This window comes from Ursus americanus, chromosome X, assembly GCF_024610735.1.
Source record: "Ursus americanus isolate L20-20 chromosome X, mUrsAme1.1.p, whole genome shotgun sequence".
NCBI lineage: Eukaryota > Metazoa > Chordata > Mammalia > Carnivora > Ursidae > Ursus > Ursus americanus.
The window spans coordinates 37,316,976-37,343,809 of record NC_142164.1 but is presented as its reverse complement, the minus strand read 5'-3'; the positions used below and the strand labels follow the sequence as shown (position 1 = coordinate 37,343,809).

Here is a 26,834-nt window from a genome sequence, read left to right as displayed (position 1 = left end):
TTGCACGCGTGCAGGCTCGAGGAGAGCCGAACGCGAGGCAGGCCGGGGAGGAGGGGAAGGAGGCGGGGACTAAGGCCGGAGGAGGGAGGAGGAGGAGGGAGGCCGGGCGGAGGGGCGGCGTGGAGCGAGGGTGGGAGGTGTGAACGGTGGGAGCGGTGTGGGGGAGCGCGGGAGGTCGCGGCGCGGAGGCGGCGAGGCGGGGCAGTCGCGGCCCGAGGGCGTGTGGGGGGGCGCGAGGCAGCGCGGGACGCCGGCGGCGGGGGGGGGTGGGAGGTGGCGGCGGCGGCGAGGGGGAGGAGAGAGGGAGGGGAAGAAGGAGGAAGCGAGCGCGGCCGCTGCAGGGGGAGGAAGACGGGGAGGAGGAGCCGCGCGCGGTGGCGGCGGCGGCGGCAGCTGCGGCCGCCGGGGTAGCCGAGCGCCGGGGCGCGGGGAGCGCGGGAGCCGAGCGGCCGCCGAGACGGGGCCGCGGGCCGAGCTGCCGGTGAGTGGAGCCCCGAGGGGCGCGGCGGCCGGTTCCCGGGCCGGGCGGGAGGCACGGGCAGCTGCGGCGCCGGGGCGGAGGGAGGGGGCCGGCCGAAGCCCAGCCCCCGGCTGGCCCGGCCTCCCGTCCCCCCTTCCACTCCCCGCGGCTTCCTCCCGCCGCTGCCTGCGCCAGGGGGCAGGTCCCGGGCGGGCCGCGGGCGGGGGTGGGGGGGCGGTGCTGCCCGAGGGCGGGCGTCTGGGGCCGGGGGTGGAGCTGGGGGCTCGGGGGTGGACCCGGGGGCGGGAGGCCGGCCCGGGACGGCGCTAAATTGGCCAGAGGGGCCCGTCGGCGGCGAAGTTGCTAGCTGGGGGCAGAGACGGCCACGCGGTTGCAGGAGTAAGAGATCCCCCTGTGGCGAGTGCGTGAGACGAGGAGTCCGGCGTCCCTGCCATCCCCGTCGCCCTCCCCGCCTGCCCGGCCCCGCTAGCTGCTCTCCTGGCCTCCGCGTGTCCCCTCGCTCTCACCCCCGCTGCTCCCCGGTTGGCTCCGGCGGCACTGCCCGGTCCCCTCGGCCCTCGCCCTGACCCTCCCTGCCTCCGGCTTCCCCTGACCCCTGCCTGCTTCGCCACTGCCCCTGTTCCCGTTTTCTGCCCTTGCTAGTTACCCCGCCCCGCTTCGTAATTCCCGATGCAATTGCCTCTTTGAGACCTTTTTTTTTTTTTCCTCTCCTTCCTTTTAGATTGGCCAACGGCTCCTTTCAACCCTGCCTCGTTGGTGGCCACTGGAGAAGCGCGGGGGGCTCCCCAGACAGCCGTGGGGACAAGTTAGAGCCGGCACTTGACCCCGGGCCTCGCGTGTAGCTTCCCTTCCCCTGCTTTCGGTCCCTCGGTGTTCGGAGGGGGGTGAGGGTGCGGGGGTGTGCCCTCTGTCCATGTCCCAGCACCGGGGCAACCCTCGGGGCTTGTGTTCCATCTCGCTCTCGCTTCCTGCACGGTGGTCTAGGGGAACCACTCGGCATCATGTCCCGGTATAGCTACCAAAGTCTCCTGGACTGGCTCTATGGGGGCGTGGACCCCAGCTTTGCAGGCAATGGGGGCCCCGACTGTGCTGCCTTCCTCTCTTGGCAGCAGCGGCTGCTGGAAAGTGTGGTGGTCCTGACCCTGGCCCTGTTGGAGATCCTGGTGGCCCTGCGGCACATCCTGAGGCAGACGAAGGAGGACGGTAGGGGTGGCCGTGGCTGCCAGCCAGAGCAGGTGACCCAGCGGCCAGAGGAAGGCAAGGAGAGCCTGAGCAAGAATCTCCTCTTAGTAGCCCTGTGCCTGACCTTCGGGGTGGAGGTGGGCTTTAAGTTCGCCACCAAGACCGTCATCTACCTGCTCAACCCCTGTCACCTGGTCACCATGATGCATGTGAGTCTGTTGACTTTTTCCCTGGCAGCCTTAGTGATAAGAGTCATTTTGTGTGCTCTGGACACTCGGAAGTGTAGGGCACTTCATCCTGCGGGAAGTGGGACCCTTAAAAATGCTTTTCCAAGAGTGGCTGGTCTTGTGCAGATCCCAGATTTGGCTTCCTTTCACCTTTGCTCAATGTGTCAGCCCCACAGTGGAGGTGAGGAACGCAGTGACAAAGCCTGAGGAACCCACTGGCCCTCTGGTGGGCTGTCCCTCCCCTCCCAGCCCTGCCCTGGCCTTTCACCAGCCAGAAGTACAGCCCCAGCCAAGTGCCCTTTCTGAATCACATCTGGGGTCCATGGCCTGCCCACCTCCCCTCTGCTGCAGTTAATTTCCCAGAGGCCTGATGATGACACTCTTTCCTGGAGGTGGTCACATAAGGTTCCTTGTCTCCACTGTGGTACTTTGGGGAAATACTTTTATGGGTTTCCCTTAATGACTCTTTCCTTTGGGAGTTTTATGCTCTTAGGGCAAGGTCTGCCTTTGAACTCTGGGGCATTGGAGCAGCACCAAGCTCCTACTAAGTGCGCTCTGAAACAGGCTGACTCGTGAACTTTGGGCTGGTGATCTCTATCCAGGGTGAGAAGGTATTTATGTTTTGTAGACGTCTCCATCTTCTTGCTCTTACTCTGTTTCCTGTGGTCATGGTCCGGGGTGCTCAGAGAGCTGGTTTCTTTACCTCCCATTAGCGGTGCTAAGAAAAACAAATGGGATTGAAAAGGAAAGTTGCCAGATACATAAAAATAATCTGGGCGAGGACCAAGAGTGAGACTGTCTTTCTGTACTCAGCCTGTGTGGAGAGATGTTCTAAAACTATAAAATCATGGAGGAGGAGGAAGAGGAGAAAAGGAAAAAAAAAGTCTTTTTTAGATTGCAGGCTGTGAGAAACCTGGTGTGTTTTATTCAGGGACAGTTTTGAAACCTGTCATTAGCATCTTTATTGCTTTTATATTTGTAGGAGGTTATTCTCAGGAGACTTGTGACAACCCTGTGTGGGGCAGGAGGTTGAGATGATTATCTTGGTTTTACAGGCCTGGTGGGGCCCAGGGACGGGAGGTCGCTTGCCTGCAGCCAAAAGATGAATTAGCGTCTGGGTTGGAAGGCTAACCCACCCTGTTTGGGGTTGCAGGCTGTCAGTGGAATGACAGGGCTGTCTCAGGGGGGAGGCCGAGGCTGAGCAGCACGGCGCTGCCTATTTGGGGCTCCACTCCGACGCTTGCTTGGTCTGTGTTCTAGGCACTCTTTTGATTACAGGTTCCTGGCCTCAGTTTCCCAACCTGTAGAATGTGGTCAGTGGCCTCAAGCCCCTTCCCGTCTGTGCAGATGTGGCAGGGAGGTGTGGAATAAAGAGGCTGTTATTGGTGGGGTGGCTGGCAGCACCGCGCAGGGCTGGAGGGCAGCATTTTTTTTTTTAAGAGAGGGCTTCTTGGGATGTGATGCCATTCACAGGAAGCCCAGGGCTCTCCCAGCTAGACCTTCTGGGTAAATTTGAGCCAGTCCTCTTTCTTTCTTTTTTATGAATGGGCTTTTTGTTAATGAGAGGAAACAACGCATCTCAGCCCCTGCTATGTGAGGCTCTTGGGACAGGAGTGCTTTTTTTGGATGGCAGGTGGTGAGGGTCAGAGGGTGCCTCTTCTACAAAAGGGTCTTGAGGCCTCTGGCAGCCACATATCTAGAAGGTCAACAAAGGACTAAATTCAGCCTGACTGGGGCTGCTGGTGGTGTGATGACATCAAACCTGGCAGCACCAGGGCTTTCAGTGGAAAGGTTTTTAGAAGCTTTCAGAAGCCTCTGGAGACTCAGTTCTGGCATTAATTAGTTGTGTGACTTTGAGGAAAAGTACACTTGCTTCGCCTCAGTTTGCCCATCTGCAAAACGAGACAGAGCTGCATTCCCCGCTCTGGACAGTCAGCATTCTCTGATTCTTTTCTCCTCAAGTCGTGGCCAGGGATATAACAGAGAGCTATTCTGGAAATGCTTTTGGCCTCCTCGCGTGGAAAAAGGAAACTCGCTTCTTTTTTGCTGAGGTCAGGTGGCCTTGTTCATCTTCTGCTTCCTGTATCTCCCCAGTACAGTCAACCTGACCAGGCCACCCTTGGACACATGTGTAGGTGATGATGGCACTCGGGGCTAGCGGCGGCAGAGGGATGGCTGCTTGAGGGGGGGCTGTCTAGGGACTAATTCCTGTCCCCTGTGCTTTTGCTTTTGTCCTGTGCTTTGCTTAAACTCTGAAGCCTTAGGGCCCGGGCAGAGAACAGAGTCATGCTGAGGAACTCTTGAGCCTGACCAGGATTATTCTCCTTTGCTCTTTACTCCTGTCACTGCTTTGTGTCATTTAAATAGTCACCTCAGGCCTGCTGCGGGCCCCAGCCTTTGGTCAGTCCTACATCCCATACCCTACCTATGGCTCTTCCTGGGAAGCAGGGAGGTATGGATTTTTAAAAGTTGATATGAGTCCTTAAAGAAAAATTAACAACAGATGGTTGGAAACCGTTTTCTGACTTGACTGCCACAAGGACGAAGGATAGCAAGTCTGGTTAGTAATACCTTACACTTATCTGGCACTTTGCTGTTTATAAGGCACTTTCACGGACATGATCTTATTTAGGGTCATGATAGGTTAGCTGGAGCCTGGAAAAAGAGATGTTAAAATGTTTCCCGTGGCTGTGTATGTTCCAAAGGGGAGATGTTGAGTACAGACAAATGCTTTGGCAAGGGAACTTGCTGAATTAGGCTACACGATGGCAGGACATTCTGTGGAGTTCAGAGGTCCTGAAAAGGCAAGGGACACATTGGCTGAAATGAAAGGGACAGCGTAGCAGAAACATTTCTGCTGTGTTGCTCTCCACAGGATGACTCAATTTGGGCTTCATAGAAAGGCCTTGTTCTTCAGAGCCCATGAAGTTTATAACAAGGACAGTGTTGCTTTAGGCCAGGAGGGGGAAGAGTTGGAGGGAAATTGGTTAGTCTGCCCATCTCCCATTTTTCAGTCTGTAAAATATTTATTCCCGAGGCCTTTTTAAACAGCCCCTCATCATCGCCATGCTGCTCTTGGGTGACAGCCAGCTTTAGAAGCATAAGGAAGGGCCGTTCATGTGGCGGTGTTCTGGTCTTGATTAATATTCCTGCTGTCCAGTTTCTTGTTGGTCTCATCTGCTTTCTCGAAGGCCCCAGGACTGTGGTTGATAGCAGTTTGTGTGATCGAAGCGCCAGCATCTCCCATCTCAGCTTAAGCCAGAGACGTGTGAGGGGTCTCAGGGCCAGCAAGCACCAAGCAAGAGCACACACCGTTGTCAAGCCCCTTGGTGAATATCAGTGGTGGTTACCAATCACACCAATAAGTATTTCTTCAAGCACGGCAACTTCCTTCATGCATGTTATTCTTGCAGGTAGGAGTGCAGGGAATGAATTTACTCGGCAATGATGCTATTTGCCAGAAATCACCCAGCAAGTTAGTGGCAGAGGTGGCTTTAAAACGGACCTGCCACTGTGGCAGTCGAGGCTTTCGCGGAATGAGATTCTCGTAGCTACTTAAGACCCAAAGTCTGCAACCTCTCAGCTGGAGGGTTAAGACGCTAGGAATTTGACTGGTTGTATCTGTAAAGACTGGTGTTCTTCGGTTAGTGGCCCTTTCTCGCCCCTGCGTCCTGTCATCTCGTCTCTGTCTTAGGAACGTAACAGAACAACCATCTGGTTGTCTTTTCAAATTGGCCAGTTCCCGTTGGTTCTGAATGTGTCCGTGTCAGTGTCTCCTGATGGGCACTGAACTTAGTGGGGCACAACGTAAGGCAGGCTGGAAACAGGCTAGATATTTGCCAGATTCATAGTCGATGCCATAGACCCCGGAGCCCCAAGCCACTGGTTTTCAGCCGGTAATTCTGAGTGAGCCCCATCCTTTTTTTTGTTTGTTTGTTTGTTAGAATTGCCTTGCTGTTGGTGCCCTATCTTCTTTACACTCTATTCAAAGTCTGATTCCCACCAAATGTGGCTGGCGTGCTTTTGCTTCGCCCTTTGATTTTCCCACTTCCTCCTTCCTTGCTGCAAGTGGAAGAATGGCACATATTCAAAACGGTCCTGAGCTTTTCGCGACACCTTTTGGAATGGCCTGAATAAACAGTGGTGTGTTCCGTTTGCCCCGTGATGGATTTGTTCGAGAGAAGGACCTGATGGATTTGAGAACTAGGCTTTTTGTGACCCCCCCACCCCACCCCCGACTCCTTGACTTGACACCAGCCACACCTCCTCATCCCCATCTGTTGTCTGGAGCACTGATGACTGCTCCTGCTTGGAACTGACGTCGGTGGGTAAATGGGTACAATGAGGGATCCAGCCATCTGGTGACAGCTTATCAGATAGACTGTGTCCTGTGTCATCAGTCCAGGGGGACACAAGAGGATGATGTTTATATGGGCCTCAGCAGTGAGGCATGGCATTCCTTGTTAGTTTGTTTTCTTTCTCCCCCAAGGAAATCTGCAGAGAATTTTTCCATCTCCCATTGTTACAGTCTTTTGGGGGCGTCCGTTATCAAGAGAAGTGGCGTGGACTGGGGGATTAAACACCCGCAGACGGCCCTGGGATTGAACCTTACAATGCGAGTTTTGCTCCTGGCTTGCTATGGAAACCTGAGCAAATTATCTCATCTTTTCCTGTCTCTGTCTTCTCAGTGAAACCGGCCATGTGAAGGGAGAGCGTTTTAATCCTCTGAGTAACTATGTGGTCACTTAAACAGAGAAGCCGGGCAGAGCCGGCAGATGATATATATATTTTTAACCTCAAACTCAGAAACTGACAAACCTCAACTCCTTTTGAACCTTTCTTGATAGCTTTTGGCATTCATTCCTCTAAGCATGTCTGGTGCTTTTCTCTGGCTCCTGCCCCGCACACCCTTCTAATGTACGGCCTCTGAAACTGGACCCTGCAGTCCATACTGAGCACCTGCTCATACAACCCAGCACGGTGCTTGCTTTTAAGTGCCAGTAAGTCGCTGGCTCCTACTCATGGGGTGATCCATAGGCTCCCTGGGTTTTTGCCCCTTTGCCGTCGACGTGCCCCCTTCGTCATTGGTGCCGTCGGACTTGTGCGTGTGTTCCTCCCCACTGTACAACCGCCTGAAGATTTTCTTTCCGGATGACCGGAACCCGAGTCCAGTTATTCCAGTCACTCTGGTAACACCTTTTGTCTTCCTTTCTCAACCCTCCGAGCATTCCTCAGACTCTTTGGCTGGTTGACATGTACCTTTGTCTACTTTTCAGTAATTCTGTGTTTGGCTTGTTTTTGCATGTTTGTTCGGTCTCCAGTGTTAGCGCAAACAAAGTTTTCTTTAATGGAAAGGAGTAGTGTTTTTTCCCCTCCTTTGTAACTCCCTGCAGAGTTTAATACAGTCCTGTACGTGTACATTAGTTGTTTAATGCGTACCTGGAAAATGCCCACTGACCGACTGACAAAGCTATCTTTTTTCCTTCCTTTTTGTTTTGTTTTGTTTGTTTGTTTGTTTGTTTCTCTCCGGGGGTCCTGTGTGTGTTCCCTTGAGGCCCGACGGGCAGGGCTCCTGTGTGTCTTGGGCCCATTAGGAGAACCTCCTGTCTGTTTTTTGAAATAGCCAGAAGAGAGAGGTGGTTTGGGCTCCAGCTCACACAACTTTGTTTGTTGAATTTCCATCACAAAGAGCCAGTTATGAGAGCTACAGCCTGCTCTCTGCCCAAAGTATCTGCTTGCTTTCATCCTAGTGAGGAAATTAGGCTGTTGGAGCTTGGTCTTAATCCCTTGGGAGACATCTGGACGGGCCTACTTTCTTCTTTTCCTTCCTTAATATCCTATAAATTAAAGAAATGTTATTAGGCTAGTGACTCACTTTCCGTCTCTTTCTGGATTTTTCTGTGGGTAGCTCATTGTCATCATGCCTCTTTGAAATACTCTCTGGAGGAAGAGCCGGGTTTGTCAACCTCTCCTGGTCTTTCAGATCTTTTTTTTTTTTTTTTTGGTACTTTCATTTTTTTTCCAGCTTTACTGATGTATTATTGACAAAGAAAGTTGTAATGTACTTAAAGCGTACAATGTGATGATTTGATGTGCGCACACATTGTAAAAGGGCTCCCCCTCATTGAGTTAACGCATTCATGGTCTTGCGTATCTTTTGTTAAATTGAGAACATCTTGTCCTAGGTGCCCCCTCTTCTGCCAGTAACTGGCAGAGTGGCCATGAAGAGGCTGTGCGTGGGAAGAGAAGTGATTCTGGAACTTTCTTTATGAAAGATGCCCTTGGAAACTTGTTATAATGCAGATGCCTGGCTCTCTACGCCTCTGAGTCTGAGTAGGTGGAGGGCGAGGATGGGAATCTGCATTTATTACAAGCTCCCTAGTCATTCTGATGCCGGTGAGCCTTGGACCTCACGTTGAGAGACATTATCTAGTAGCTAAAGTATTAGGCGGCAGGTTGGTTCAAAAGCTCATCCTGACTGATGTGAATCTGGGTGGCCTGTGGGCAGGCCATTTAGCCTTCTGGCAGCGCCTTGGTGTTTATGTAGGTGTTAAATAATGTGGCTGCAATTACAAGTGGAGGGCCCCGAGTTATTGTGAGGTCAATTTTAAGGTAGCTTTAGCATTCCAGTGGCTTGTCTGGTGACTGGGAGTTCTGTCACTGAAGTATTTCAGCCAGGCCGCCATCACCTTCCAGTCTTTCTGCATTCCCTCCCTCCCTCGCAGTCTCTAAGGTCTTTGGGAACCAAGGGGAGGAGATATTGACAAATAGTTATTGCATGCTAACTCTGTGTTTGCGGGACGCCTCTTTTATTTATTTGTTTATTTATTTATTTATTTATTTATTTATATTTAAGGTGGGGGAGGGAAGGGCAGAGAAAATCCCAAATCCCAAGCAGGCTTCATACCCAGTGTGGAGCTCAACGCAGGGATCGCTCTCACCACCCTGAGGTCTCGACCTGAGCCGAAATCAAGAGTAGGTTGCTTAACCAACCGACTGAGTCCCCAGGAGCACCAGGACACTTGTTTTAAATGCTCATGGGAATTTATTCATTCTTGCATCCATTCAGCAACTATTTATCACATGCCTATTCTGTGTGATACATCCTGCCAGCTGCTGGGGACTCAAAGATAAATAAGAAACATTCTTTCCCCTCATGTTGCTCAGTTTAGATGAGACAGAAAGGAGAGCAACTAAGTAACAATATTACAGGTACAATAACAGTTTTGAACAAAACACAGAGCACAGAGGGTGTGGGGGTTTTTGTTGTTGTTTCTGTGTTTGTTTTTTATGTACCGCAATTAAGGAAGGCCTTCTAGAAGAGGTGACCTTTGAGCGGGCTCATGAAGGAAACACAGGTGCACGTTTGTCTTGTTTTCTGTTCGAGTGCCTCTAATAGGGCCTGGCTCATAGTAGTAGGTGGTCAGTAAACACGTGGGGATGAACGGGTAGGTGTTTGGTGGGTGTCGCAGGAAGTAAGGGAGTTCTAAGCATAGGAAACAATATATGCAAAGCACAGGAAAGCATCTCGACTGTCACTGGGAGTCATTCGCATGTGATTATCAGGGGCAGATCTCATCTTATTTCTCCCTTGGCAAACCAAATAAAACCCAAGAACTGCTCTGTCATTTCTGTGTGGTTAATAGGACAACTGCAGTTGCTCATCGGTGCTCAGGTGGGGGCTCGTGAGCTAGAGCACTGTGTTCTTTGTGCTGTCCCAAGGAGGGCCTGCACTGTCAAGGACAGACACAAAGAACATTGATGAGAGTAAGCAGGCATTAAATACAGGAAATGAGCTAGCAGGCATCCCACCTGTGACCAGGAGATAAGTTTAGTGGCTGATGGGACAGTTGCTCCCCCCACTAAGGTCCGCAGCAGAACTAATATCTTTCCTATTCCTTCTGCCCCACTTCCAAGTCTCTCCCCGAGCCCATCCCATCCAAGCTTGCCCCCTTCTAGAACAATCCCGGCTGTACAACAATCCCTTCTCCAGTCCAAAAATGCCCATTCTGTCAGAGGAGGTGATGTCCATGGGGGAATGAAGAAGAAAGCAATTCCATTAAAGAGGTTCATACCAAAGCGTGAATGGCTCATAGACTCAAGTGGGAGTAGGGGAGAGGATTTTTCTTTGTTTTTTTAAAGATCTCATTTATTAGAGAGAAAGAGAGATAGGGACCACATGAGCAGGGGGAGGGGCAGAGGGAGAAGGAGAGGGAGAAGCAGGCTCCCCGCTGAGCAGGGAGCCCAACTCAGGGCTTGATCCCAGGACCCAGAGATGTGACCTGAGCCAAAGGCCGATGCTTAACCAGCTGAGCCATCCAGGTGCCCCAGGAGAGGATTTTTCAAAAGGGCCTTGTTACTCCAACCTGATCTCAAATTGGTGGGGTACGTCCCATTGTTTTTGAGCAGGTGACCTTTCCCCTGTTCCTTGCCCAGTTTTTGACCACCTCTCCCTGAGAGTGGGGGTTGTCCTTCCACCCTACTGATTGAGCCCCCCGCCCCCGGAAGTCTCCCTGCAAGGTGCTTGGATGTAGCAGTTCGGTCTGAAGGCTTAGGGTGGACTCCTCCTCTTCTGGGCCTCAGTCCCCTCTGTTTACTTAGCTCCTTCCCAGGGAGAGGGCTGCCAGCTGAGCAGGGCCTGGCTTGCATATCCGTCAGTGCATGGTGTGTCAGGGGACCTGGACCCGTTGCCAGCTTGAGATCTTGAGGGGGAGGGTTTGCGGCATCTCTCACTTGGCTGTGCTTCCTTTCCAGTAGCTGCTGGAGAAAATGCCAGAGGGAGGAAGGTAGGATGAGTCTTGTCCCGGGCCTGGAGCTTCTCAGGGCAGGGCATGGATGGCAGGAGCCAGGAGGTTGGAGAGGATTGGCCTGCTGGGCAAAAAAACAGTCCCAGCTCTGCCCTATGGGCTGGTGTTTAGGTGGGTAGAAGAGGGAGAAGCAAAATTGTCTGGAGGAGAAAGCAGGAAGCACGAGCGTGTTCTAATTCCATCCCGATGCCTTCAGTCTCCCCGTCTCTATCACATATCGGTGGTGGTATAAACTCAGGGTGTATTTTGCCTGTGTGTTGAATCGCCTTTGCCAATCGACCAGCTGTGTTTGCAGAAAGACTCTGACTGACTGTGCTCTGGCTGTTGCTAGCAAAGAGACATTTCATTCAGGTGCTGATTAAATAAGGCGCAGAGCCAGATTGCACAGTAAGGCCCTTAACTATGGCTCTGGGAGCCCTGGGTAAACACTTATTAGATGTTCTGGGCAGAGCAGTAGCCGAGGCTGCTGGATGTGAGGTGCTTTCTTCAGAAGTCGGGTGGAGATGAAGATAGGGGTGAGGAGAGACTTCTGGAAAGGGTCTTGATCCTCTTGTCCTAGCTGAATCGGATCCGAATTGACATGGGAGGGCTAGACAGGCTTCCCCATTGGCATTTACTTGCCAGATTCTTGCTGGGACCCTGTAGGTTTGGAGTTGGGACACAGCAGGGAGCCTGTGTAAGTAGGGCAGTAGAAATGCCTCCTTTTCGTAATGTAAGTTCAGCCGAGTGGCTCGAGCGTTTGGACCACATTTCCCGGGTTTGCATTTGAGCCGTCTCACCACATGATGTTAGACATGTTACTTAACCGCAGAGAACCTCAGTTTCGCTCATCTGTAAAATGGGAATATAGTACCTACCTCCTAGGGTTGTTGGGAGGATTTACCGAAATACATCAAGCATTTAGGGGAAGTTCTGGCCCATTGTGAGCACGCCAGAAATGCCAGCAGTTTCTCACAGTAGCAGTATTACGACAACGTGTTTCAAGGCAGCGGGGGCGTACTGTGTGAGAGCCCAGACTCTAGGGTGGTAAAGGCCCGGATCAAGTCTTACCGCCAGCTGTCTAGCCCTGGGCAAGTTACTTAACCTCTCTGAGCCTATGTTGCCACATGTGTAACATGGACTAATAACCATACTACCCTGCCAGGCTGTTGTGAGCATTAAGTGGGAGAAAAGGAGAAAACACTCCTAAAGCGCTTAAGATAGTATCTGGCACATAGTAAACATTTAATAAGTTTCAGCTGTGATGATGATGATGCCAGCAATGGCCATCACCATTATCATCATGGCAGCTGCTGCTGTGAGCTTGGGTGCCCGATGTTGGGATAAGACGATAAGGATTGGGTATAGGAAGTCAGCTTTAAGAAGCTCATCTAAGAAAAGCTTTCCTGGCATCTTCGTTTCACGTCTTGGGTGAAAATACTGGTTCCATGATGTTAGTGCCCATGTAATCTCCTTGGGGCAGGGTTGCTTGGCTGCCTGAGGCCTAACGACAGCTTCCTGGGTAATTTGAAGTTACCTGCAATCACCCAGTCCTGGCTGAAGAGTTTGGAGGCTGGCTGTCCCTGGTAGGAAGCTTGGCTTTCCAGGGAACTCTGGGCTGCTCTTCATCACTGGGCTGACTTCATGGGGCAAACTATCTTGAGATTGGGAGCCTAGGAAACCAGTGAGTACAGGACAGACTATGGAAGGAGTGGTTTGGGGGGTGGACAGAGACAGGTGTGTGGGTTTATGTTTTTTCTTTTATATGAATTCCTTTTGATTGAGGAGAGTGTCACTTTCTCAAGTGCCACTTGTTACTGGGGTTAGGTAATTACCAGAGGAGACAGGGCTGCTCCCAGAGCTCCTGGGAAGAAGGCGGGTTTTAAAATAGACCAGTGCCTTGCCTTATCTGTCAGCAAATGGACAGAAAAAAAAAGTAGACAATCAACGATAGCTCTGGGATATGGTAAACCTCTCGCATTTTCAAGACTGGTGAACTCTAAGAACCGCCTTTGCCCTGGGGGCTAAGCCGCCTTTAAGTGCAGCCTTCCAGGGCCAAGTCCATGGTCATGTGACTTCACAGCCTTAGGGGGGGGTCCCCTCCCCACCCCCCACCTCAAAGCCATTGGAAGGCCTCCGGGCATATTCCCAAACCTTGTGGGTAAATCGGCAGTTTCTTAGCTATGGAGTTGAGAGAACTGGGAGGGCTAAGGTCATGTTTTCTGTAATAATCCTGGTTCCCTGGCTGGAGCTGGCTTGGAGGGCCGTCTAAAACAAACAGCAACCCGAAGAAACAGCAGCTCTCAGAAATGAGCTGTGGAAGGTCACTCGTTCCAAGACCTAGGGGAGATTGCAACAAAGGGTCCTCTTCATATCAACCCTTGCTCCTCGTCCGCTTGCATTTGTTAAGAGTTTCCTTTTTTAAGTTCTAGGCACTTGGAGCCCTGCAGGAATGTTGCTGAGGGTCATGTGCCTAAGTGCCTTATTATCTTCAGCGTTTTTCCACTTACTCCCCTGGGCTGCCCCCGCCGCTGCCTGTGGCTTCCAGCGGGCATTTCTCCCTCCTTCCTGGGCTCCCGGGCCCACAAAGAAGAGCGGGGCACCCCGAGGAGAGGGGCTGCTTTCACCTTCGCAGCCCCTCGCAGGTCTTTCCAGTTGAGCTCTCCTTAGAATAGCCCTGCAAGCTTAGCACCAAGCCAAGGTCATGTTTGTGTTTGCTTGAGACGGTTCTGGCCAGTGAGAGAGGAGAACAGATCGCCCCCACCCCCAGCCCCCGGGCTGTCGTCCCCCGGGCAGAGCTCTCCAGGGGGTGGGGTTGCTGGCTTGGACACAGGAGGTCATGGGTGTCCTTTGGGCCAAGGCTGCAGTGGAGTCGCGGAGAAGAATGGGACGCCTGCCACGTAGGGGCTCCTGACTGCGGTGGGGTGTATGGCCCTACCTCACAGCCGGAGGTGCTGTGTTTGCTCAGATGGACACACGTGGAAACCAGGCTGGGATCATCTTCCAAGCCTCTTCACTCCCCGCTTTGGGTCTGTCCTGAAAAAACAATTTGCAGAGTACACTGCGGTGTGCACCTGTTGTTGGTTGTTGTTTTTTTTTTTTTTTTATCCCCCCCCCCCCTTTCCATGGACAGTTCTATGTGAACTGAGGATTAACCCTGGCTCCTCGCACTTAAACATTTTCTCTTTACCTTCCCCTTGGGCTTGGGGTCTCACTCTCTAGTCACAACTGTCCATCACCATGAGGACAGTTGGTACCACAGCTCCTTAGCTTCCCCCCCCCCACCCAGCCAGACCTTTTAAACACTATATAAATCCCAGAACAGAGTCAAGTGGGCAAAAAAGAGTCCAATTTAGGAGAAAGATCTCACTAGAATTTTCCATCGTCTGTGTATACTCTCTGCAAGTTAGTAGCAGTAATAACTCTTGTAACATTTTTGAGCATGGGTTCCTCCCCAGGCAAGGTGCTAAGTATACCGCCCTTAGAGTACCTCATTTGCAGCCTTCTACGAAGGTCAGTTTTGTTTTATCTAATTCTTCCTTTGCCTTGGTTCTAACCGATTTCCACTTTGGCTGACGCAAGATAACCCTGTAACGTATTCCAGCAGTCCTTCCTCGGGTTTGCCAGAATGGCAGAGTGCTGCCAGGTCAGGGCGGAGGGAAACCCCAGGGACCCACCCATCTGGTTCACCTCCTCCCTCATTGTTCCTCATGAGCAAACTGAGATCCAGAGAGGTGAAGCGATTTGTACAAAGTCACCCAATGGAACAGAAGCAGAGCTGGGTCTCCTGGACTCCTCCGTTCACTGTCTCTAGTGCCACACATGGCCTCCTTCCACCTCTAACCATTCCAGCATGAAAGGAGCTATACTTTTGTAGTTGCCCACCAGTAGAGGAAGAGAAATCTTGTGTTGTTGGAGCAGGACTCAGAAACTCGACTGGCCAGGGTGACACAGGGCAAAGAGGAAAAAGTTCAAAGTAATCTGTCAGCTCAGTGGGAGAGGTCGGTAAACAATGAGGAGTCCTAGAAGCCAGCCCTGGGCCTTGGTTACAGAATTGGTCGCTAACTGGCTGACGGAACCTGGTAGTGGCAGCTAGTCAGCGGGAACCCCTCTGTACTTCAGTCTTCTTACAATAAGACATAGAGCATGGTAGTTGAGAGTGCAGCTCTGGAGCCAGACTGGCCAGGTTCAAATCCCAGCTCTGTTGCTTTCCAGCTATGTCAAGGCCTTGGGCAGGTTCAGTGACATTTCTGGGAAAACTGTTGGTTTTTTTTTTCTCTGTAAAATGGGGAGAATAGGTTCTACTTTGTGGGGTTCTTGTGAGAATGAAATGCATGGCTACCTGTCAAGTATTTATTTATCTAAACATCTTATATTCATTTGAGAGAAAGAGAGAGGGAGAGAGCACTAGTGGTTGGGGGGGGCGGGCGGCAGAGGGAAAGGGAGAAGCAGGCTCCCCAATGATCAGGGAGCCCTACTCGGGGCTCGATCCCAGGCGACTGGGATCATGACCTGAGCCGAGGGCAGATGTTTCACCGACTGAGCCACCCAGGCGCCCCTACACCTAAAGTATTTAGAATGACGTCTGCTGTGCCCCAAGTGCTTCGTAAGTATGAGTAATGGTTGTTATCACCTTGGGATAGGGATGATTTCTGCCCTTCCAAATTTGTAGGAGAAGCATGGGAAGCATGTGAAATAAGGTCTGTGAATCGAAAACGCTTGCTCAGCGGGAGGAATGATCTTTCGAGAGCATGCACATTCAAAGGTTTATTCGCACATTATGTCTAGGATCAGATACTGATGGGTATTTCTTTGGTGATGCAGTAGGCTTATATTTTATGAAAATGCTGAGGCCATCAAGCCATGTGCACTGTGCTTTTCCCCTCCCAGTGTACTCAAGGGCGCTTGAGAGTCGTGTACCTCAAGTAAAGTGGTTTGAGGACTTGAAATGAAAAGCAATGATACTCTCCCCTCAATGCTCCCATCTTAGTTGATGGACCTGCAGGCTCTCTGGTGACCCCGGTGAACTCCCTTGAAACTGGGACACGTTTCCATTCCTCCCTCTTCCTCCCTTCCATCATCACCATGTCGCAGTGATCTTGATTTTGTCTTTCATCATCTCTTCCATCTGTCCCTTCCTTCTTTGATTCCTCTGCCCTAATTCATCCGGTGGTTCATCACCATCACCATCACCGTCACCATCGCCATCACCATCTGGCTTATTATGGCAGCCTCCTGACTGATTCCTGCTCTGTTTATCCTTTACACTGCTGTCAGAATGATACAAGTAACGCACATGCTGGGTCATGGCACTGCATTGCTCAAAAGCTTTCGATGGCTCCCTATTACCTAACGTCTTATGCATATACCTAATGGTGCCCTGAGCTGTTTTTGCTAATCATTCATAGGCATGCTTTCCCAATGAGTCGCCATGTGGTACCAAATTCTTTTTAGCATAGCATTTGAGGGAGCGACTGTCAGTCAGTAGGAGTTGGCACATGCACTAGGGCTGGCAAATAAAGCCTGAACTCCTTATGATGATGGGATTCAGGGTCTCCTATGGTCTTTCTTTCCAGCCTTATCCTCTAGTACATTCTTTTTCCATGTGTGCCTCTCCAAGTTTATACTTTGTTCATGCCATACCCTCAGCCAGAAATATTCTCTTTTCTCTTCCTGTTGAAATGCTAGTCATCATTCAAGGCTCAGCCCAAACACTGCCTCTTGTGAAGATTCCTTCAAAGCCTCTACCCCAGATTTAGCCACTCTTGTCTATTTTAGCATTTAATTCTGCCTTGTATTACATAATTGTTTATGTATCTTCCCTGCTCCGTAGAGTGTATGTTCCCTGAATGCAAAGCCTGTGTTTTTATGAATTGCTCTATCCCCCACAGCATCTAGTGCCTACTAGACTCCTAATTTGGAAAAATCCCTGTTTTTCAGGTGAGGGAGCTGGGACTTAAAGGAAAAGGGTCATGAGTTCATTCTGGGACTTGTTCAGTTTCAGAGGTTTGAGACATCGAAACTGGAATGGCCAGCAGACAATTGAGTTGTGGTTAGGGCTAGAAATGTCGATTTAGGAAGCTGTCTAGAGGAGATAAGAGAGAAGACGAGAACATCATGCCAGTTATGGAAGAGAAGGAAGGAAAGTATTCCGTGGAATGCCTGCCTTTGGGGGGCAGAGTGAAGACTCGGTGAAGGAGTCATCGAGGAAGTGGAAGGAGTTTCAGGAAACAGGAGCAGAACCCCTGTGCCATGTGACACAAAGAGGGGGAGACCCGGGAGGCCTTGAGAAAGGGCAATTGGAATTGGTGAGTACAGTCTGGTTCTGTGGCCAGCCACCCACCCACTTCTAAATAGTCACCTAGAAATGTTTGAGTGGGAGGCGTTGCATACAAGGACATTTATGGCATCAGTGTTGGTAAATAGAGGACATTGGGAATCAGCCTACCGGTAGCAGAATGGCAAATCCAGCCAGTGGAGAATTGTGCAGCTTTTAAAAGGGAGACTGACCTCTGTGTTCACTTTGAAAGATGTACATGGTATATTGTTAAAATTAAAAACAAAACAAAACAAAATAAGTCGCAGGGGTGCCTGGCTGGCTCAGTCGGTAGAGCCTGTGACTCTTGATCTTGGGGTCATGAGTTCGAGCCTCATGTTGGGTGTAGAGATTACTTAAAAATTAAAAAAACAACCAGTTGCTGAGCAATATGTGTGATAGAAGCCCACTCCCTAAGAAAACAAATAAACCCTTTTATGTGTGCATGGCTGTGAGTGCATTGTAGAAGTCTAGAACATATCCCAAGTGGTGCTTCCTCCTGAGTGATTAGGGAAAGGGGGGCACTCTCACTTTTTACTTAATACGTTTCTGTGTCATGTAGACTCGATGCAAGTGCAAATTTCTTGAGCAGTTAAGAAAAAAATAAGACTTTTTAAAGAAAGAAAGGAGATGACCGGGAGCCTGGGAGAACCATTTCACTAGAAGAGTTCCAGTGAATGAAGGAAGCCTGCTCGCAAGAGAAGATTTGGCAATGTGGAAGACATCGTGTGTTTGGGAGGCTGTGCCCATAGAGGCCTTGCTGCCTGTGTGGCTGGTGTGAGCGAGGCAGGGGCCACGAAGAGAGGACCGACCCCTAGAAGGTGGCAGCTACCCCATTGCCAGGAGGTTCAGCTGGAGGTGGAGGAAGGAGGGGGGAAGAATAGTGAAGTGGCAGAGAGTAGGCAGAGGCTGATTAAGAAGGAATTAAAAAAGCAAACCCCACTGTGTGAGGAGGGGTAGGGAAGGAGAGAGAGAGATGGGGAAAGAGGGAAAGGGAGAGAATGGGGTAGGGCCTGGGGTGGAGATTGGAGTGGGGTCAGGGAGAGACTGGGTGCTGAGCTGCAGAGGGAGTGAGAAGCATCAGGATGGGGCAAGGAGTAGGGCAGTTGAGAAGGGGCAAATTAAGTATCAATCCTAGGAGTAGAGAAGCTTCCAAAAAGAAGGATGAGATCTCAGGCCGATCAAGCTTCCAATAGACGGAATGATTGGGGCATAGACTGGACTAGCTAATTGCCTTCTGTGACTGAGGGTTGATTGAGAAAGCCTCTCTTTGGTTAAGTTTTGGTTGCCAGAAATGTTGCCACGTTGACAGAGTTCTCTTACGGCTCTGAGAACAGCCTGGCAGGTGATGGAGGTAGAATTCTGGGGGCTCTTGCAGGCCTCAGTGTTAGTTATCTGCTGAACCTGCTGAACCTGTCACTGAGTTGGGGACCAGAAGTGGACGCAGGGAAGGTGGAGGGAGGCCAGGAGTCCATACAGGCACTAAGGAAGCATGTGAAAAATGCCAATGCCTGCTCCCTCCACCCCATTCTTATATAATTGGCTGGGCGGAGGTCTGGGCATCAGCATTTTTTACAGAGCTCCTCAAGTGATTCCGATGGGCAACTCGGATGAGGCACCGCTTGTGTGGACGACCGGATGCAGTGCGTTCCGAGCCTAAAGCCGGTGATCTTACAAGTAAAGTGCTCATCCCATTACATAGTTGCTAGCCTGCGGGCACCGCCGAAAGAGTCAGGAGTTGCTCAGTAATAGCTGCTGCACTTACCCGGCCTCGCGGTGGGCTGGGTTAATTGACTCGCCCTGACTCCTACAGCCTGCAGGCCGAGTGCCAGCCCCGGGCCGTGGCCTTGCCCTTTTCCGGGAGAGAGCAGGGCGCCTGGCACCTAGGTGTTTAATCATTGGCATGTGAAGTCACAAGGAGCTTTGTTTTCTTATGCAATGCTTCTTTTTATTAAAAGCCCACGAATGGGACAAGCTGATCTCTTCGAAAAGTCTGGTGGCAGAGAGGCTGGAGGAGCTCTGCCCGGCATGGGAGCAGCTTATGCTATGCCAGGCCGCGCAGCAAACCTGTATCACTCACCATTTATGATGCAATTACTCGGGGCCTCGCACCCTATCAGGGGCCGTGAGATACACAAGGAATAGCAGATACGGTTGCTGCTCCCCAGGGAGCTTATTATCAAGGCTCATTTATGGTTTTAATTACTGCATTTTTAGGTGGCAGGATCGGTGCAGAACTTTGAGCAGGAAAATGCTGGAGGCTCTTCTGAATGCCTGTAGTTCAAGCCCTCCATTTCACAGCTAGACAGAGAAACCCAGAGCAGGAAGCTACTTGCCCAAGGTCATACTGCTCGGGAATGGCACAGCCAGGGCTGGCGTGCCAGGCCATCTCCCTTCACGGTCTTGTTACGTGTTTTGCGTATTGTTTGAAGGACAAGGGAACCTAATGGCCCATGTGAAAACTTGAACAGGATTTCCATATGATGCTTTATGCTTCCAGGCTTCCTTACAGTTGAGGGAGGGGAGCTCTGACGTTGAGTCTTTCTTAAAACCTTGCCTGGGGAGGGCCAGCACTGGTTACCACTGGAATTCCAGCTCAGGCCCAAGAGGCCTAAAGATGGCTAATTTTCCCTTTACTGAAACAACCAGTGACTCTATGACTCTATCTAAGTTCCCCCCCTACCCTGGCCCCCATGTCTAATTATGGTACTTTTCTACTCTTTCTAGGGGGTTTTCCCAAACTTAGTGTGTTTGTGACTTTTCTGCCTCAGTTGTTCTTTTTAAGGTAGACCTGTTGTGAAATGTACCTGAGGGGTAGGGGGTGCATGGTTTGATGTGTGCACCTAAGAATCAGTGTAGTGGGGTGGGCTCCCAGTGGTGCCAACATCAGGCTGGTTCTTTCAGCCCTGTTCCCTGTGCGTTTCCAACTCAGAAATTCAGTTCCAAGTCTGGGGGCCTTCTCTGAAGAGGCAGGGGTAGGTACCCAGAACCCTCTCCCAGTGCTCACAGGATTAGGGCCGTCTGGTGGGCCAGGTTATAATAATCATCACAACTTATATTTATCAAACATTTACGATGTGCCAGGCACCCTGTGCGATCGATGCTCTTATTGGCACACCTATTTTATGGGTGAGGATAATAAGATTCAGAGAAGTTAAGTGACATACCCAAGGTCACACACACAGCTAGGAAGTGCCTAAGCTGGTATGGACACCTAGGTCTGGCTGACTCCAAAGCTGGTGTTGTTAACTAGTAAGGTAAGAGAGCCTATCATTTAAAGAGCTTAACACGTAACCTCTTTTTGTATTAATGAAGAACAATCTGCCAATTTTCTGCAAACCCATTTAAGAGCAAACTTGTGAGAGGAGTCCTGCATGCAGTTCTGTTCCCCGGTTGGGCACACTGTGTCAGGACACCTGCCGCATCAGGTAAGTCACTTCCCTTCCATCAAATTCATTCTCCACATCTGTAAAATAGAGGGTTGGACCAGAAGCCTGAGCTCCCTTTGAACACTGACATTTCGTGACACTTTGGTTCATTTCTTGCTTCCTGGCAGACTGGAAAAATCAGAGAACTGGATGAGGGACAAAATGCATCATGGGGAGAAATGCAAAAGTGGGGAGAATCGAATGGTGTTCCCAGGAGCTTCCTGGGCAAGTGTTAACCTCCGGTGGCTTTACTGTGCTTAGGCAGTAGTAGCACATTGGTTCTGTGTTCCCTTGGGAATTTATGAAGAGAGAGTTTCTTTTCAGTTACCCACATCAGAAAGTACTAGCTTTCTTATAGTGGTTATTATTTAATTCCAGACCTTGTAGTCTCTCCGAGTAGTTCTACAGATCAAATGAAGACTGAACAGTAATAGGGCACTTAAGTATGGGTGCTCACATTTTATTGCTCTGTTAGAATTACTAGAATTTGTGTTCTATTTCGCAAGAGGGTTTTTGGAGATAGTGGTTTCTAGGAGAGAGGCAATCTAAATAGCAGATTGTATGCAACTTAATCTCCCTTCAGAGTTTAAAAGCAGGTAGACAATAACTAGGTCTAGTGCAATTTACCTTTTACCTATCTGTTTTGTCGTCAGAAAAAACCACCTTGTATTCAAGAACACTTAAGGTTAATAATCTTTTTTTAAAAACATTTTATTTATTAGACAGAGAGTGAGCACAAGCAGGGGGAGCGGTAGAGGGCAGAGGGAGAAGCAGACTCCCCTGCTGAGCAGGCAGCCCAGTGCGGAGCTCTGTCCCAGGACCCTGGGATCATGACCTGAGCTGAAGGCAGACGCTTCACTGAGCCACCCCAGGCATCCCTAAGGCTCATAATCTATAAAGCCTAGGTGATGCCATAGTTAGAATGGTAGCTTTGATCTTAAAAATGTTTTTATGTTCTTGTTGTGGAGTGTGGGCGTGTGTGTTCTCGAACCTGAAGGCCCCGATTTTGGGTGGTGTGTGTATCCGCTTGGGTCAGGCAGGGCTCTGAAAGGCTGTTCCCAGAGCCAGCCTCTTCTGTCTGCTTGGATTAGGCACCACCATTAGGAGGAACGAACTCATTGACCTGGGGACAGGAAGGGGAAGTCCCGACAGGTGGGCTATGATGACAGTGGTGCTTGACGCGTGGTCAGTGCTGCACGCCTGTGAGCCTTGCGCTCCCTTGGCCCCAGGCGAAAGCTCTTGGGATGCTCATCACTTGTGGGCGGTCAAGTAGGTCAGCCCAGCAGGGTTGCCGTTAAGGAAGGAGCTACCAACCCCATGGTGTCAAAAAACCAAAGTTGCGTACGCATCCCGTTCTTCAGCTCCCAGTCCCAGACCCCAAGCTGATTTTACCTTTTTCGCAGCCGGGCCTGCGTAGGCGCGTATGGAGTCTATGTTCCAGCCATAATGTCCTGGCTTTCAGAAACAGATTTGGCGAAATGGCAGTCTTTCTGTGGGTTTTAAAAATACTGCTCGGTCATACCATGACATCACGTCACACTCGCTCGCTTGGATACCCTGCTGGCTTGTTGATTTTCAGTCTTCTCTCCTCAGGATGATTGTTTGCACTCCCATTCTAATTCCGGCCTGTTTTCAGAAGGAGAATTGAAATCCATAGCTTCGTATATGCAGTACCGCTTCCCTCATGCATTTCAGGAATTAGTTTCTGTTCTTTCTTTTCTTCGAGCTGGCCAGAGGGCTTCGGAGTCAGACACATCTGGGTTTGAAGCTGATTTCTGTCACTCATGAGCTCTGTGCCTTTCAGCAAGTCGCATAATCCCTGTCCCCCTATTTCTCACTTATAAAATGGGGCTAAGAATTCCATCTACCTCATCAGGGGAAAATTAAATGAATTCGTACTTGGGAAGCCCGGAGAAGAGCGCGTGGTACGTAGTAGGTGTTCAAAATATTTGGTATTGTCTTCCTCCTTCCAGCCAGTAGCCAAAACTTTTCTTCTAACACCTCACAAAGGCTTTCCGGCATTAGTCTGAACTCAGAGGCTGAGGTTTGCCGTGTTCTCGTGATGATGAAACACAGCCATCATGAACTCTGGATTGCATCCTCGCAGGAAGCCTGAAGTTGTTGACTTGTGCTGCCAGTGACAGAGTTGGTAAGATTGGGGCAGAAGCCTCCAGAGAAAGGGTGTGTGGGTAATGAGCTGTGTGTTGGGTGTGGGAGTTCGGTGCCCAGCCTTAGGGAAAATGTGGGTGAGTTTCATTCGCTCGTGCGACAGGTGGCTCCCTGACGTTTTACCCCTGAGATGGCTTGGAGTCCAATAGTTAGAACCTCGGAGCTCTTGGTAATAGGCCTATTAACTACTTCTTCACATTAATAATATCAGCTTGCATTTCTTTACCGCTGACTTTGTACCAGGCTGGTCCGAGTGCCTGGCAAGTATTAACTCATTTAATCCTCGCAAGAATTCTAACAGGTAGGGCACAGAACAACTAAATAGCTTGCCCAGAGTCACACAGCTCGTGGTGGGGCTAGTTTTAGACACCACATCCAGGCACTTCACCAACTACCCCGTACAGGCTCTAGTGGTTTTTCTTTCTTTTTTAACTCACGTCTTGTAATCGTTAGTTGCTGGTGTCTAGAAATGCAGTGGATTTTTTTGTTCATTATTTTTGTATATAGCGACCTTGCTAAATGCTTTTAAATAAATGGTCATTCATTTATCTGAGGATTCTTTTGGGTTCTTTATGTTGGTAATCATCATCTACCAATAATGAGACCTTTGTCTCTTTCTTTGCAGCCATTGTCTTTTTCAAAATATCTTTTTCTTGCCTTACTGTTCTCGTTAAGACCTGTAGTATAATGTTTAATAGAAGTGGCAATGGTGGGTGTCCTTTTTTTTTTTTTTTTAAATTTATTTATTCGACAGAGATAGAGACAGCCAGCGAGAGAGGGAACACAAGCAGGGGGAGTGGGAGAGGAAGAAGCAGGCTCATAGCAGAGGAGCCTGATGTGGGGCTCGATCCCATAACGCCGGGATGACGCCCTGAGCCGAAGGCAGGCGCTTAACCGCTGTGCCACCCAGGCGCCCCGGCAATGGTGGGTGTCCTTATCTTGATCCCTGTGTAGGATAGGCTTTCAATGTTTCCCCATTACGTATAGATGGTTGCTATAGATTTTTTTGTTGGTGTCCTTTATCAGACTATAGACGTTCCTTTCTATTCTCAGTTTGCTAAGTTGTTACATTTTTTTTAGTCATGAGTGGATGTTGCGTTTTACCAAAGGCTTTTTTTGTTCATCTGTCAAGCTGACTTTTGTTCTTTTATCTTTCAATGTGGCGAATTACATTGATTGATTTTCTAATGTTAAACCAACTTTGCATTTCTGGAATCAAATCACAGTGGCCATGATATGTTAAGTTTTTTGCTCCTGAATACGGGTTGCCAGTATTTGATTTGATGTTTTTACAACTATGTTTGTGAATCAGTCTGGATCTCGTTTTCCTTTTATATATTGTCCTTGTCCGGTTTTGGTATTAAGTTTATGCTAGCTTCATAAAAAGGGTTGGGTAGTGCTTTCTCTTTTTCTTAACTTTCGGAATAGTTCATTTGAAATTGGAGTTATTTGTTTCTTGAATGCTTGCTAGAACTCGCCAGTAAAACTAACTGGGCTTTGGTGTCTTCTTTGTGGGAAGATTTTGGACTACTGATTCAATTCCTCTCATGACAATAGGAATTTTCAAGTATTCTATTTCTTCTTTAGTGTTGGCGGTTTGTTTTTCTACAAATATAGTAACCATCGTGTCTACATTTTTAAATCAATTGGTTAAAAATTGTTAATAAAAGTCTCTTAACTGTAGAAACTGCATATATTAAAAAGATATCTCCCGTTACATTCATAGTATTACTAACTTTATAAAAAATTATATTTATTTTTTAATTTCAGTATAGTTAGCGTATAGTGTTGTAATAGTTCCAGGTGTACAATGTAGTGATTCAACACTTTCTATACATTACTCAGTGCTCATCACATACGTCTACTCTTTTTTTTTTGAAGATTTAATTTATTGAGACAGAGAGTGGGGGTGGGAGGAGGGACGGGGGACGGAATCTCAAGCAGGCTGTACTGTGAGCACAGAGCCGCACGTGGGGCTCGATCCCACTACGCTCTGAGATCATGATCTGAGCTGAAGCCAAGAGTCGCACACTAAACTGATAGCACCACGGAGGCCCCTCCCACCTCCATGTACTCTTAATCCCTTCATTTATCATCCCTGCCCCCAACCATCAGTATGTTCTCTATAGTTAAGAGTCTGGTTTTCTGTCTCTTTTTTTCTTTGTTCATTTGTTTTGTTTCTTAAATTCTACATATGAGTGAAATCACATGATATTTGTCTTTCTCTGGCTGACTTATTATTTTTCAAAAAATCAATCTCACCAGAAGCTTGTAAGTTTTAGTTATCTTTTATAGGAAGCAGTTTGGGCTTTGTTAATCCTCTCTGTAGTATGTTAGTCTTCTATTTTGTTCATTTCTGCTCAGTTTTAAAGTCGTCTTATCCTTCATGCTGTCTTTGAGTTTTTATCTCCTGTTCTTTTTCTTACTTAGGTTGGATGCTTAGCTCATTTATTTTCAGACTTTCTTATTTGACTGTTAGTATGAAAGGCTAATAATTTTGCGCTACCTGCTGCTTCAGCTAGATCCCACAAATTTCAATATGTAGTATTTTGTTACGTTGATCGGTTTCTAAGTATTTCACAATTTTCGATGGAATTTCTTAACCCCTGGTGTTCAGAAGGATTAAAACAATTTTTTTCTAAGCATTTGTTTAGAAGTGTTTGATTTGTTGATTCCTAACTTAATAATATTGTGATCAGAGAATGTAGTCTGCGAGGCCTATTTCTTTGAAATTTGTTGAGACTTGCTTTGTGCCCTGGCATGAGGCCAGCGAACACTAGATCAACCTTGTTAATTTTGCGGCTCTTGGACAGCCTTACCATTTTTTTTTTGTCTGCTTCCTCTGTCAGTGGTTGGGAGAGTTGTTAAAATTTCCCACCACAAAGGTGGATTTATCTATTTCTTCCTTTAGTCCTATTGACGTTACTTTGTATTTTTTGAAGCTAGGTTATTAGGTGTAGTAGGTTACTTTTTACATTTCTTTGTTACATCCATTGATCAAATGTTCAATATAGGGGTTCCCATTGCAACTTAGCCTGTAGATAGATTAATAAGGATGACTTGGTGAAAGCAAGAGCATCCCTCTAGGTGGGCTGGTAAATTGGATTTTGAGCTCCAGGGAAGAAACACATTTAAAATCAGAATTGCACCTTCCCGGTTATAGAATTAAATTCTTAAAGCAATTTGCCTTTGCCAAACAAAATTAACACTCTCATATCCTCTAGTGCCAGAGGCTTTTGTCATCATTAAAACAGTTTTGAAAGCCTTATTCCTTTTGGGTTGGGCAAGAGGTTGGGAAGGAGAGCTTTATTTCTCCTGGGCCTTATAGACAAGACTATTGGCTGGTCAGACAGTTTCAGACCCTTAGGCATTCTTCTTCCTACTGCCTAGCATTTTCTGTGGGACCTGGCCCAAATCCCGTTACCTCTCTGCCTTTCTTAGGCTCAGTGCCTGTAATTATGTGGGTAGTCCCCATTCCCCTTCCACCTGACAGAGGTGGGGTGTGCAGAAATTGAAATAATAGTTGCATAGGGGTTCTAAATAATTCATCAGCTCCTCTGCGCATTCTGCAGAAAAAAAAAAAAGTCTGTGGGAGACAGGAACTCACAAGGACCAGGCAACAGGAATGATGGCAACGACTACACTTTTTATTAGATTTTTGAAGGGAATCAGACTACGTGAAGCTGGAAGTCATACAGAGAGACAAATTACATTTGGTCACATTTGGGTGGGAATGGAACGTTTCAGCTCTAGCTCCGGAGCCTACATGGTTCTGTGAAATCTCATTTTCAGGCTCTGTTAGGGCAACCCCTGATTCTGATTCTATTTCCTAACTGAGCGCTCTGAGCTGGTCCTTCTCTGCTAGTGCCTCCTTCCCTCCCAGAGCATTTCAAAGAAGGGGGAGCAGGTGAGCCAGTTAGGACCGCCTGTTTCTGGCTGTCCTTTCACTTAAATGCAACTATATTGCTCTTTTCCCCCCTCGTCATTTTTGAAAACAAGCTTGTAGTTTTTTGAAATGTGGAAGTAACACATGATCGTAAATGTAAAAACTTAAAAAAAATACAGGAGTGTATTTCAAAAAAGTAAAAGTTTCTGGAAATCCATCTTCCCACCCTCGTTCTCTTTCTTTTTAAAGGCCTTGGCTAATGTCAAAGAATCTCCCCTCCCTACCTTCTGATGCTTCATTTGCTTTTCTTAGAAGAGTGTAGTGCAAAAGAAATTCCAACCTCATGGTCCTGGGGATGG

General features: G+C 48.9%; 1 protein-coding gene across 12 annotated transcripts in view; it reads left to right on the top strand.

The window, feature by feature from the left end:
* The first annotated feature begins 334 nt into the window (after positions 1–334).
* Positions 335–26,834, top strand: part of TMEM164 (transmembrane protein 164) — a 178,671-nt gene continuing 152,171 nt past the window's right edge. For 2 of the 12 annotated variants that reach the window (XM_087860110.1, XM_087860109.1), the window contains exons 1-2: positions 716–881; positions 1,203–1,872. In XM_087860110.1, the coding sequence (XP_087716236.1) occupies positions 1,483–1,872 (390 nt within the window). In that variant the 5' untranslated portion in view covers positions 716–881; positions 1,203–1,482. Of the gene's footprint in view, positions 482–715; positions 882–1,202; positions 1,873–18,026; positions 22,570–26,834 lie in introns of those variants that run through there. The other 10 variants (XM_087860107.1, XM_045805037.2, XM_045805042.2 and 7 more) reach the window with 9 other exon arrangements.